At 50.0% G+C, this 14,902-nt stretch overlaps 1 protein-coding gene across 4 annotated transcripts in view; it reads right to left on the reverse strand.

Moving 5' to 3' along the window:
- The window catches only part of GARNL3 (GTPase activating Rap/RanGAP domain like 3), a 310,087-nt gene that overhangs the window by 219,063 nt on the left and 76,122 nt on the right, over positions 1-14,902 (reverse strand). For 3 of the 4 annotated variants that reach the window (XM_088453567.1, XM_088453566.1, XM_088453570.1), the window contains exon 1: positions 7,421-7,635. The exons of the other annotated variant lie outside the window; for it this stretch is intronic. In XM_088453567.1, the coding sequence (XP_088309693.1) occupies positions 7,421-7,533 (113 nt within the window). In that variant the 5' untranslated portion in view covers positions 7,534-7,635. Of the gene's footprint in view, positions 1-7,420; positions 7,636-14,902 lie in introns of those variants that run through there. 4 annotated transcript variants of the gene reach the window in all.

The following is a 14,902-nucleotide window of genomic DNA, read 5'->3' on the forward strand; positions in this document are numbered from 1 at the left end:
TTTCCCTACATACCTAAGAGCATTCTCAATGTGTCGTTTGACCTCAATTTTACCTCAGCTTTAATGGCAATTTCAGAGAAATACATTTTACTTTTCCGTATTACATTACGGAAGAGGAGAGGCTTCAAAGACAAACAAAAAAAAATGATTCTATTTAAATACATATATGTTTAGTTTAGTAAACGATGTAACTTGACAATGAAATTCAAGTTGTAAGGTTTGAGTTCTTTACGCATTTCAGCAGACACTGCGTTCACTGGGGCTCGTGATCACTAGGATGAACAGGTCAACACGCGTTTTACCACGCGGCGCACGCCTTCCTCTTAGCACAACGCTCATTCTACCGTTGCCGCAAGAGAACAAATCTACGTTCTTCCGGAAGGATCGCTGGGCATAACCTGGGCAAAGTGCCCTCAAACCCGAAATATCAATCTTCCCTGAACGAGAGTATTATATAGAGGGGCGCAATGTGTACAAGTACAATAGGGTGGACACTGGCGTTCCTGGAAATTCGGGCAAAAATGTTCCGTTCAGTGGGCGGGTAATGGGAATGTGGAGGGTGCGTCAGTGACAGCGGCTGCGATCTCAGACGCACAGCCGCGGGCACAGGAGGCCATACATGGATGGAGGAACTGCACCTGCTATAGGGACGTTTGGAAGAGCCTCTATATAGCGATGAAGCTACCGGACTCCCAGTTCCCATCTTGTCGCAGCTCCCCCTATTTACAGATAGAACCAGGATGTAGTCAGGGGGCAGCACTTCTGAGACAATACGTAGCTGACAAGTGCATGCGGAGCCGCCTCGTCGTACCCAAAAGGCAATAAATACAGTCTTCACCCTGCACCTGTCACACCCCGTGCAGTTCCTCTATCCTGCCTGGAGTGTCGCTCTCTGCTCTGGTGCTTCTAGCACACTCTGGTCTGTATCTCAGAAGTGTGTTGCATCAGCTGAGTGTGCTAGAAGCACCAGAGCAGTGAGAGACACTCCAGGCAGGAAAGAGGAATTGCACGGGATGTGACAGGTGCAGGGTACTAGAACTGTGCCTGGCTGACATAAAGGACTTAGTGAAGAGCATAGAAATACGGCAGTAAGATAACACAATGTAAAAGCTGCGGGAACAGAAGACATTCAGCTACAGCCATCAGCGCCAGAAGCAAAACTTCCTGAATGGGGTGTAACGTAATTAGCTGCGGCCTGTGGGCCTCATTCAGAGATTTGCACTAATGCAATCGCAGCTGCGAAAATATGCAAATGCTTCCAAAGCTGCCGTCTGATGTCTGTCCGACGACGTACAACAGCGTAACCATTGGTGCTATCGACGCACATCGGGCAGTCACGCAGCATAAGCCTGACCAACTGCAGCCCTCCTGACACGCAGAGCGCTCTCATACGCCGTAGGTGATCACAGTGGCTAATTTATGCACACCCATGAAACGGCGTTTAAACGGTCAGACACGCCTGCGCTTTCGTCACCCCCCCTCCCGTTACCACCCCCAAATGCTGACTACCTGTCACTCACTTTGCGAGTGGTTCCTGTGTATGAGAGTAATCACAATAAAATCGTGCGCAGTGCGGCGTTCCCACCTGCGCAATAGCAAACAATGGCTCATTCTGCAAAAACATCGGCATTCCGTCCGTCTCTCAGAACCGGGCCCTGTGTCCGTGCCCCGCCATCACACATGGTGACCTAGATTCCCAGTTCATCCCCAGCACTGGAGGTGTTAATAATAAATGAGACCTCGCTGAATCTTGGGAGTTGTCATCACGTCTCAGGGTCCTCCACTCCGAGCGACACTCATGCATTTGTTCAATGCCTCCAATTTTTTCAACCGATGTCGCAACGCCGTGCCGCTGATTTACAGATGCTCCGTTTGCTTTTCTTAGTAAATTACGTTTTCATGTAACTTTCCCTCCATGAGTCGGTTGCCAGAACTCTGGGCCTGATTTAGACCCGGTCGCAAGCGCTGAGCGTTCGCAACCTGGTTGATGGTGGCCCAGAGCGCATGCACACGACGGAGCTGGCTCCGTCGTGCGCATGCGCGAGATCCGGATAGCGACGGGCAATCTGTCGCTCCGGGTCTCGTACCAAAGGGGGCGTGCTGTCGATGTTGAGTGACAGCACGCCCCCTTTGGTGGGCGGGTCGGGGGGTGGCTGCCCAGAGGGAGGCGTTCCCATGTGAACGTCTACCGTTTGGGGGCGGCCCCACTGACATCACAAGTGATGTCAGTGGGAGAGCTTTCGGCTCTGTTTGAGCAGAAAGCTCTCTGAGGCTTGCGGACACGAGACCCTACCACAAGGGTTTCGTCGCAAGCCCGATGGTTGCGATGTTCTTGACCATCGCAACCATCTTCCTGGCCGCTCGCATTAGCTGTGGGTGGAAAACGACAGCAATGCGAGCGGCCAGGAGGCCGCTCCATAAAAAAAAAATTCAGAGCGATCATTCTGTCAGAGGGCCTGATTCAGGGCCGGACGCAATTAGCGCTCGCTCGTCCAGAAAATAGGGGTGGCTATTCAAATCAACCGTTCGCTCTTTGCAGTCTGTTCACGCCTCTAGGTCTGAACGAGCGAACAAAACTTGCGGTCGTTTTTTTAAAAAATACGCCCCCTGGCCGCTCGCATCCTACGTCATGTCCGCTATTTATTAGATTAATTGAGTACATCGACCAGGGTATGAACTGCTCGCTATTCTTGGGGTTGGTTTTTGCTACCACAATTTTGCGAGCAATTCTGGCTAAAAAATAACCCAGTGACGTGGTCAATGACGCTGCTGTATTAATTATGCACACCCATAAAACGCCCGTTTTGACCTTTAAGCACGCCTACGTTCGGATCTCCACTCCCCGTTTTCAAGCACCTTCCCCCGTTACCACCCACATACGCCTATTCCTGTCACTCAAATTATCAGGCATTCGCTATTTTGCAAGCACATGAATTTCGACCGCACTGACTGGTTCGCGCATGCGTATAACGATCCGTACGTATGCGCAGTTGGGCAAACATCGCTCAGAGCGAACGAGCAGCCGCTTACGAGCGGCTCTGAATCAGGCCCAGAGTGTCCGGCTCTGAATCAGGGCCTCTGATCGCACCATAGAATCTACCGAGGGGCACATACATTATCTGCAGTGCTATGGCGCCGCTTAGAGGAGGGTACAGGGCTAATTCTCAGGGGGCAGGAGAGCTAATGTGGCAAGTAAAATAGGGATAATAATGAGAAATGTGTCTGGTGTGATTAGACAAAGAGGTAGTTTGGGGGTGTCCTAACTTGTCCCCATTTTCCTGCCTGAAATGTTGAGAGATTATATGTAGCAAAATGGCCACAGTCCAGTGGAGACCATTGCGTTTATAAGGGCCGCGGCCCATCATTGACCTAAAAGCGAAGTCAATGGTGGAGATTTCCGTGATCTCTGATGGTTTAAAAGAAATGTATGCTAAAGCCTAAACTACTGTCATTATATTTAAATTGAGGCACCAATGGAACTTGGTTGTCCTTGGGGAGGGGACATTTACCGTCAGAGTTGCTGCCAGTTAGCTGAGCCCTAAACTCCCCAACAGCCAGGTAGGGCCTTTACCCAAAGGAAATGACATGTAGGGTAGAGATTATTTATAGACTGCATAGCCATGGTCTGGAGAATTGGCGTGAAATTGGTCACTTTTATTATGTAAATAAAATACTATGGTGGCGGTGGAAAGACCGAGCAGCCAATCAGTGGACCCACGTGACTTACCCCAAGTTCACTTGGAACAACACCTGCACGGATCAGTTGCCCTAATCATAACGGCAGAGAAGTAAGGGGTCTCAGACGCCCATACCGATAACACACACACAAAGGAGACTCGGCCAGTGGTGCTGCTGACCCCAGTAGGGTGAAATTAGCCTAGCCCGTGTACTGAAAGGGAGCGCACCTCACCAGTGCAGCAACATGGCTTCCGGGCTGCCGTCTTTAACAGCGCATATAGCCGACAAATGACATGAAATTAAAAGGAGAGCGAGGGCGGTAAAATCAGGAAACAAGGAGGCAGGTGAAAAGCCAACCACTCACTATACGCCAGAAGAAACGCGTTGGGCTCCTTCTCCAAACAGCTACAGGCGGATTACCAGTCACCTCCACAATCACAGCTACAGGCGGATTACCAGTCACCTCCACAATCACAGCTACAGGCGGATTACCAGTCACATCCACAATCGCAGCTACAGGCGGATTACCAGTCACATCCACCATCACAGCTACAGGCGGATTACCAGTCACCTCCACCATCACAGCTACAGGCGGATTACCAGTCACATCCACCATCACAGTTACAGGCTGATTACCAGTCACATCCACCATCACAGCTACAGGCGGATTACCAGTCACATCTACCATCACAGCTACAGGCGGATTACCAGTCACATCCACCATCACAGCTACAGGCCGATTTCCAGTCACCTCCACCATCACAGCTACAGGCCGATTACCAGTCACCTCCACAATCGCAGCTACAGGCCGATTACCAGTCACATCCACAATCACAGCTACAGGCTGATTACCAGTCACATCCACAATCACAGTTACAGGCTGATTACCAGTCACATCCACAATCACAGCTACAGGCCGATTTCCAGCCACATCCACAATCACAGCTACAGGCGGATTACCAGTCACATCCACAATCGCAGCTACAGGCGGATTACCAGTCACATCCACAATCACAGCTACAGGCGGATTACCAGTCACATTCACCAACGCAGCTACAGGCTGATTACCAGTCACATCCACAATCACAGCTACAGGCCGATTACCAGTCACATCCACCATCACAGCTACAGGCGGATTACCAGTCACATCCACCATCACAGCTACAGGCGGATTACCAGTCACATCCACAATCGCAGCTACAGGCGGATTACCAGTCACATCCACCATCACAGCTACAGGCGGATTACCAGTCACCTCCACCATCACAGCTACAGGCGGATTACCAGTCACATCCACCATCACAGCTACAGGCGGATTACCAGTCACATCCACCATCACAGCTACAGGCCGATTACCAGTCACATCCACCATCACATCTACAGGCCGATTACCAGTCACATCCACAATCACAGCTACAGGCCGATTACCAGTCACATCCACCATCGCAGCTACAGGCTGATTACCAGTCACATCCACCATCACAGCTACAGGCGGATTACCAGTCACATCCACCATCACAGCTACAGGCGGATTACCAGTCACATCCACCATCGCAGCTACAGTCGGATTACCAGTCACATCCACAATCACAGCTACAGGCTGATTACCAGTCACATCCACAATCACAGCTACAGGCTGATTACCAGTCACATCCACAATCACAGCTACAGGCGGATTTCCAGTCACATCCACCATCGCAGTTACAGGCTGATTACCAGTCACATCCACCATCGCAGCTACCGGCGGATTACCAGTCACATCCACCATCGCAGCTTTGCCAGTCACATCCACCATCGCAGCTACAGGCGGATTGCCAGTCACATCCACAATCACAGCTACAGGCCGATTACCAGTCACATCCACAATCGCAGCTACAGGCCGATTACCAGTCATATCCACCATCGCAGCTACAGGCTGATTACCAGTCACATCCACAGTTACAGCTACAGGCCGATTTACCGGTCACATCCACAATCGCAGCTACAGGCCGATTACCAGTCACATCCACAATCACAGCTACAGGCTGATTACCAGTCATATCCACCATCACAGCTACAGGCTGATTACCAGTCACATCCACAATCACAGCTACAGGCGGATTACCAGTCACATCCACAATCACAGCTACAGGCGGATTGCCAGTCACATCCACAATCACAGCTACAGGCAGATCCACAGTCACAGCTACAGGCGGATTACCAGTCACATCCACCATCGCAGCTACAGGCGGATTGCCAGTCACATCCACAATCACAGCTACAGGCGGATTACCAGTCACATCCACAATCGCAGCTACAGGCGGATTACCAGTCACATCCACAATCGCAGCTACAGGCGGATTACCAGTCATATTCACAAGCACAAAAAGGGGTCCACAATGTAAATGACATTTTGCACACAACCTTTATCAGCCCTGGGGCTTATAGTCCGATGCACTGACAGATACACTGTAGGTCTTATTGCATCTTTGCCGCTTGAGCGGCAAGTTGCGCACCCGCAAACTTGTACGGGCACTGCGTTCGCACCCGTGACTCCATAGGATTGCATGGTGTGAACACAGCGCGCATGGCATACCATGGCGAATGCAGCTAATTGCATGGCACGTTTGCAGCGCAATCTGAGATGCAAGAGGACACATCTGTACAGCTCTGAACAGAGATAAAGTACCAGCCAACCAGCTCCTGTCGTATTTCAAACATGGCCTGTGACATGGCAGTTTAGAGCTGATTGGTTGGCACTTTATCTCCATCCAAGGCTTAGTAAATAGACCACCGTCTTGGAGAGAGAAAGTGGGCGGAGATAAAGTGCCAACCAATCAGCTCCTAACTGTCATGCTACAGGTTGTGTGTGTGTGTGTGACCCCCGTGTGCCATCGTCTGCTGACCAAACCGGCCGGCCCCATGCGAGAGCTGTATATGTGACAGTGCGCCTCCTGCTGCGTGTTCCAGGGTACTACCTGTGTATGTGACAGTGCGCCTCCTGCTGCGTGTTCCAGGGTACTACCCCCAATTATCCACTAAGAAAACAGCAGTAATAGCTGGATAGCTTGTACCCTGGGTGCTGAGATTAAAGTATTAAAGCTTCCAGGCGGGCATGCGCCTGTCCATTAATAAGAAAGTCACAGTGAGTTTCAGGCACTTTATAAATGTGCTGCCCTCTGCGTTAATGCAGAGCCTACAATGACGCCCAGCGGGGTGTCTCCCAAATGAAATGGATTCACGCTTAAAAAAAAAAAAAATTTAAGGCCACTTTGAAAGCAATTAATGGGATTAACCCAAGTAAAGCGCTCGCAGGAAATCTCCAGAGTGACACACGCACACGCCTATATTTTCCCTCTCCGGCTAATGTGTGTTTTATCTGGCGATGCTGCCGGCACAGTGTGGGCTCTCCTGCTGCCTCTCGTCATTCTGCGGTCGGAAGCCGAGCTCCGTACAGGAGCTGCCCCCTCCCCTACACACAGACACACTCCCCCTTTTACTGTATGTATTACTAGAAACACTAACATTCATGGAGAAGACTTCATAGGCAGCGGCTTCTGGCGTTACCAGCCTTTCCCCTAGAGCCCCCCCCCCCCCAGCCAGTGCACACACACCGCCGAGCGAGCCCCCCAGACCGGCACCTGCATCAACGCCGCATACAACCATCGCTACAGGCGATTAAACTTTCCATGTGCAGAATATAAGCAACACATCATCAACAACAACGTCGCCGACCTGCTGCAACACACAGAGAGCCCCTTACCTCATGCTGTCATAGGTCTTCTCCCATCTTACCGTCTCCACCACAAAAAGCAGAAAGGCAGAGGAGGGCGAGACGACAGCAGGCCACTTTAGACAGGCATTGGGCACATGCATTGGCACAAGCTCCTGGTCCGGTTCATTCAGTGTGAATACAGAGAGCAGGAGAGGGGAGCGAGAGAGAGCAGCGAGGGGGAATGGGGATAAACATGTTCCAGGCTCCTGCTACATTGCAGCATGATCACTGCAGCACCAGATCAGAGAAGAGGGAGGGAGGCTATACCAGGGCTGCAAGGAGCGACAGCTGGCACCCGGCCAGGGTTCCCAAAAAAAAAAAATCACACAGCTCTCCTCAAACCCAAAAGGCAAAGGGGGGGGGGGGGGGAGAAAAGTTCACAGATTGGGCTCTTTCAGCCAGGGGGAAAGCCTGGTCATGGCAGGGGAGGAGGGGGGGGGGGGGGGGGGAGAGGAAGGAATGGACAATGCATTAAAGGAGGATATTATCTGAGCACTTGTAATCCCTATCCTGGGATTAACCTCTTCCCTCTAGCAGCGCCGTCACCTGTCCAATGCCCGGGGACACCCAGGCTCTGCGCCCACCGACAGGACAGGGTCACCAGGCTCGCTGACACAGGGCCTGAATCAGTGGTTTGCGTACAACTCCGATGGTTTGCGATCTGCGCGAGCGCGACTGACGTGCCGCGGCCGTCCAGGGGAAGGGGCGGCGACGGGCAGCGTTCCAGCAAAATGGGGGCGCGCAGCTTTCTGGCTGTTTGGAGGCCAGCGCCCCGTGTCCGTAACGGCAGTTTCACTGGTCCCGGCATCGCGAGGGGCACTTAGATGACAGAGGGTCACGCCGATGATCCGATATCTGCGTATCGGGGACGGCATTGGATTGCAGAAGCCGGCAGTGCGCGTTTTGTTACTTAAGACACCCATTGCATATTGTAGCCCAATCACTGCGCCCATCAGTGTACCAGGCCCACAATGCTATACAGAATATGCGTCAGTAAGAATTGTAAAGTGCATTACATCCAGTATACAGAAGTTGTACTGTGCATAATGTGTTTTTGGCCTTAAAAGGCAGGATGAAAACAAATACCAATAATGTCAGACATCAGAATGAAAGAATAAGTGGTACTGTGCAGTTGTCCATACATACAGAATGGGACGAGACAGAATTGCACATTGCATATAGAAAATGGCACTGTACATACAAAATAAGACCATCTACTGAGAATTGCACACAGTGCATAGGACAAAATAAGTTGTACTGTGCAGTTGTCAACAAATACAAAATAACAGAAAATGACAAATAGCATAAATAAGTGGTACTGTGCTGCTGCCCATATATACAGAGTAAGAACAGATACCAAGAATTGCATATTGAACAAAAGAAGTGATATTATGCAGTTGTTCCTATATAGAGAATAAGAATAGATACTGAGACTTACACATATCACATCGAGCAAAAGAAGTGATACTGTGCAGTTGTTCCTATATAGAGAATAAGAATAGATACTGACTTACACATAGCATATCGAGCAAAAGTAGTGGTACTGTGCAGTTGTTCCTATATAGAGCGTGAGAACAGATACTGAGAATTGCACATAGCCTATAGAACAAAAGAAGTGGTACTGTGCAGTTGTCCCTATATAGAGCATGAGAACAGATACTGAGAATTGCACATAGCCTATAGAACAAAAGTGGTACTGTGCAGTTGTTCCTATATAGAGCGTGAGAACAGATACTGAGAATTGCACATAGCCTATAGAACAAAAGAAGTGGTACTGTGCAGTTGTTCCTATATAGAGCGTGTGAACAGATGCTGAGAATTGCACATAGCCTATAGAACAAAAGAAGTGGTACTGTGCAATTGTTCCTATATAGAGCATGAGAACAGATACTGAGAATTGCACATAGCCTATAGAACACAAGAAGTGGTACTGTGCAGTTGTTCATATATAGAGCGTGTGAACAGATACTGAGAATTGCACATATATGCAGAAGAACAGAGACCTAAATGTATATATAGAACCAAAGAAGACGGCATGTGAAATTGCCCATATGTGCAGATGAAGAGTATATACTAGGATAAAAGACATCAGGTTGATCTGTGAAGTCTTTAATGCAATGCACAGCTAGGACACTAATGTCATACAGTGCAGCTCGCAATCTGAGCAGAAACTGAGAATTGCATCTATAATACAGGTGGTACTGTGCATAGGGTTGCCCGGACATTGCCTTATGGTGCCTACACACGTAGCGATCAGCCAACGATACGGTATCGCTGGCCGATTGTCATGCACCCTCCCTGGTGTGCTGGATGTTCAATATCGTACATCCAGCACACCACCGACTCACCGACAACCGGCATGCACGGCCGATGGACGATATCGCCACCTTCCATACGTGCCCGCGCATCGCTGGTCGATGGAGAGTTGGCAGGGTCCATTTAAATGAGCGATTGGAACGATAACGTTATCATTCAAATAGCTCATTTAAATCGCTAGGTGTGTACGCACCATTCCGTATAAGGCCACTAGCTTACTATAGGATCTGTAAACTAATAAATCATTGTGGTGGAGCAGAAAACATCCCCTCTATCACTCAGAATTAGAAGCATGGCAATGGCTTCACATTCGGGTTACAGATAAGACCTACGTCCAGGTCTGACGCTCACCAGGCGCTTAAAGGTAAAACCTCCACCAAGCACAGAGCCAGTCCCAGCTGTGCAGCATCTTTCCATGTGTTGTGCAGCCCCCAGTGAGTGCAGCCCCCTCCCTCAGATTTCTGTATTATACTGAGGCTTGTGGGCCAGCACCCATCTATGTACAGCTCCTCCCACTCTCCCAGCATCGCCTGTAGCCATAGGGCCTGTCCGCGGGTCCTCTCCTGGAGGACCAACAATTACACTAAGCTCCTCCCACTCTCCCAGCATCGCCTGTAGCCATAGGGCCTGTCCGCGGGTCCTCTCCAGGAGGACCAACAATTACACTAAGCTCCTCCCACTCTCCCAGCATCGCCTGTAGCCATAGGGCCTGTCCGCGGGACCTCTCCTGGAGGACCAACAATTACACTAAGCTCCTCCCACTCTCCCAGCATCGCCTGTAGCCATAGGGCCTGTCCTCGGGTCCTCTCCTGGATGACCAACAATTACACTAAGCTCCTCCCACTCTCCCAGCATCGCCTGTAGCCATAGGGCCTGTCCGCGGGTCCTCTCCTGGAGGACCAACAATTACACTAAGCTCCTCCCACTCTTCCAGCATCGCCTGTAGCCATAGGGCCTGTCCGCGGGTCCTCTCCTGGATGACCAACAATTACACTAAGCTCCTCCCACTCTCCCAGCATCGCCTGTAGCCATAGGGCCTGTCAGCGGGTTCTCTCCTGGAGGACCAACAATTACACTAACCCTATAGGGCAGACTGGACGGCCATGTGCTTCTTATCTGTCGTTATAAGTCTATGGGGTCAATCCTATTAGCCGCGATGATCTCGCCGGTGCGCTCTGAGCAAAAGTAAACGAATTCGGGCTTGGAGCGGGCAGCGAAGGGTGCTGGCTTTTTAACGCCGATGCAATGGCAACTCGCACTTAATAGCATTGACCCCTTCGTTTCTCATATGGATTGAAGGACCCTTTGGGCTCACCCCAGGGGTGTATCTATAATGGGTGCACCCATATGTTTTATTACCCCTTCGAAGTCCCACGTCGGGCTGTAGCGCTGGTCAAAACCTGAAAAATGGCCATTTCTCCGGCGTTGTCCACATGCGCAGTAGGAAAATCGCTGGGAAGATGGCGGCGCACCATTTTTCCGGTGACCTGCAAATGCGCAGTGGACTCTGGGCACACTCTAGTGCCCAAAGTTTACTACAGCGGTGACGCGGCCAGCCACCGGGGAGAGAGGAGGGGGCCCCCGGAAGGGGAATGCACACGGGCCCCCCCTCCTCTCTTAAGACGCCTCTGGACTCACCTAAATAAAATAAAATGCGTTCATGAAAAGGTTTCTTTATGGTTTCCCAGTTGTTACATTTAGGGTCTAGGGTTACAGCGCACACTTCATCCCCCACATGGAGAACGCACGCACCTAATATTTTGCAGCTACGTTCACATAAAGATATCTTTAGTAAGGAACCCTCTGTGTGGGCTGTTCTGTAACACACCGGGGCATGGACTGTACCCTCCCAATATACCGCTTGTAGCGACCAGTTGAACAAATTTGTACTTCCAGAATATGTCCAAAAACATTTACTTTCGCACACTAGAGTCATATAATTACGCCACACAGAAAATACAAAAATAAGATAATTCATAATAATTATTCGGGAGTTCAAGGAGTAGGGACTATAGAGTTGGCGCAGTAGGGAGTTCATGGAGTAGGGACTATAGAGTTGGCGCAGTAGGGAGTTCATGGAGTAGGGACTATAGAGTTGGCGCAGTAGGGAGTTCATGGAGTAGGGACTATAGAGTTGGCGCAGTAGGGAGTTCATGGAGTAGGGACTATAGAGTTGGCGCAGTAGGGAGTTCATGGAGTAGGGACTATAGAGTTGGCGCAGTAGGGAGTTCATGGAGTAGGGACTATAGAGTTGGCGCAGTAGGGAGTTCATGGAGTAGGGACTATAGAGTTGGCGCAGTAGGGAGTTCATGGAGTAGGGACTATAGAGTTGGTGCAGTAGGGAGTTCATGGAGTAGGGACTATAGAGTTGGTGCAGTAGGGAGTTCATGGAGTAGGGACTATAGAGTTGGTGCAGTAGGGAGTTCATGGAGTAGGGACTATAGAGTTGGTGCAGTAGGGAGTTCATGGAGTAGGGACTATAGAGTTGGTGCAGTAGGGAGTTCATGGAGTAGGGACTATAGAGTTGGCGCAGTAGGGAGTTCATGGAGTAGGGACTATAGAGTTGGCGCAGTAGGGAGTTCATGGAGTAAGGACTATAGAGTTGGCGCAGTAGGGAGTTCATGGAGTAAGGACTATAGAGTTGGCGCAGTAGGGAGTTCATGGAGTAGGGACTATAGAGTTGGCGCAGTAGGGAGTTCATGGAGTAAGGACTATAGAGTTGGCGCAGTAGGGAGTTCATGGAGTAAGGACTATAGAGTTGGCGCAGTAGGGAGTTCATGGAGTAGGGACTATAGAGTTGGTGCAGTAGGGAGTTCATGGAGTAAGGACTATAGAGTTGGCGCAGTAGGGAGTTCATGGAGTAAGGACTATAGAGTTGGTGCAGTAGGGAGTTTTTACAGAAGTTGACATAATATGGAGCTGTGGAGTGGATGCAGCAGGCATTTCCGCAGGGGACGCCTTATGGGAGTTCAGCGGGGGACGCCGCATGGAAGTTCAGCGGGGGACGCCGTAGTGAGCTCAGGTGGGGACGCCCTATGGGAGTTCTGCGGGGGACGCCCTATGGGTAATCAGCGGGGGACGCCGTATGGGAGTTCAGCGGGGGACGCCGCATGGGAGCCCAGCGGGGGACGCCGTATGGGAAATCAGCGGGGGACACCGTACGGGAAAACAGCGGGGGACGCCGTACGGGAGTCCAGCGGGGGACGGTGCATGGGAGTTCAGCGGGGGACGCCGTATGGGAGTTCAGCGGGGGATAAAAAAATATAAGACGGGTGATATGATAAACTGAGCCAAAAAGCTCCATACCGATTCCTAAAAGGGAAGATCCAGGACAAGAGAGACACGATGACTAATTCAATCTGAACGACAAAGTGATGCTTGTAAAGAAATGGTTGGTCCTTAGCCGGGAGACGTCCAGCGTTTATAAATGAATTTGGTTCTGTGCTGGCTCCGACATGCTGGATTCCCTCATTGATATCAGGCAGATTTATTTAATAACACGATATAGCACTTTCCAAGTCAGCCGTCACAGGAGATAAATGGCTTCAGGTCTTGCCAAGTAAACGAGACTCTTCGGATAAACGTATAAAGAGAAAAACAGACACTACACTAAGATGCAGATTAGGGGAAGGAAATCTGTGCATATGTTATACTACTACAACTCCCAATGTATGTTGCATACGTCCAGCCATTATTTGGACTGGATCAAAATTCACTGCAGCCAATACATTCACTAGGTACTAGTGATGTCACAGAGAATGCAGCCTATACATTCACTAAGAACCAGTGACGTCACTGACAGTGCAGCCAATACATTCACTAGGTACCAGTGATGTCACTGAGAATGCAGCCTATCCATTCACTAGGAGCCAGTGACATCACTGAGAATGCAGCCTATACATTCACTAAGAACCAGTGACGTCACTGACAGTGCAGCCTGTCCATTCACTAGGAGCCAGTGACATCAATGAGAATGCAGCCTATCCAGTCACTAGGAACCAGTGACATCACTGAGAATGCAGCCTATCCATTCACTAGGAGCCAGTGACATCACTGAGAATGCAGCCTATCCATTCACTAGGAGCCAGTGACATCACTGAGAATGCAGCCTATCCAGTCACTAGGAACCAGTGACATCACTGAGAATGCAGCCTATCCATTCACTAGGAGCCAGTGACATCACTGAGAATGCAGGCTATCCAGTCACTAGGAACCAGTGACATCACTGAGAATGCATCCTATCCAGTCACTAGGAACCAGTGACATCACTGAGAATGTAGCCTATCCATACACTAGGAGCCAGTGACATCACTGAGAGTACAGCCTATCCATTCACTAGGAGCCAGTGATGTCACTGAGAATGCAGCCTATCCAGTCACTAGGAGCCAGTGACATCACTGAGAGTACAGCCTATCCATTCACTAGGAGCCAGTGATGTCACTGAGAATGCAGCCTATCCAGTCACTAGGAGCCAGTGACATCACTGAGAGTACAGCCTATCCAGTCACTAGGAGCCAGTGATGTCACTGAGAATGTAGCCTATCCATACACTAGGAGCCAGTGACATCACTGAGAGTACAGCCTATCCAGTCACTAGGAGCCAGTGATGTCACTGAGAATGCAGCCTATCCATACACTAGGAGCCAGTGACATCACTGAGAATGCAGCCTATCCATTCACTAGGAGCCAGTGACATCACTGAGAAACAAGAAGGAATATTTTGTATAAATTGTATATATTTTGTATTCCTGTAGCTATAGTAACTGTGCTTTTTGTACTTTATTTCCAATGTTAGTACTAGTAGCAATCCTTTATGTATTATCTCATTATTAGTATGCGAACATTTATAGCTATCAGGTAAAAGCTAAATGACTATTTCAGAACTGCAATAAGTGAGACTTGTACGTGTCCTGCAGATTACAGAGAAAAGGTCATCGGAGACATACAGGAGAGGCTGGGAGACAGGAGAGGCTGGGAGACAGGAGAGGCTGGGAGACAGGAGAGGCTGGGAGACAGGAGAGGCTGGGAGACAGGAGAGGCTGGGAGACAGGAGAAGCTGGGAGACAGGAGAGGAAGAGACACTGTTTAATGGGGAAGCCGACGGCCGGATCCCAGACTGTCTAATCCCAGCAAGTGTCTAATGACAGGCGTAGA

Source organism: Taudactylus pleione, unplaced genomic scaffold (assembly GCF_031769625.1).
Source record: "Taudactylus pleione unplaced genomic scaffold, aTauple2 ptg000583l, whole genome shotgun sequence".
NCBI classification, from domain to species: Eukaryota; Metazoa; Chordata; class Amphibia; order Anura; family Myobatrachidae; genus Taudactylus; species Taudactylus pleione.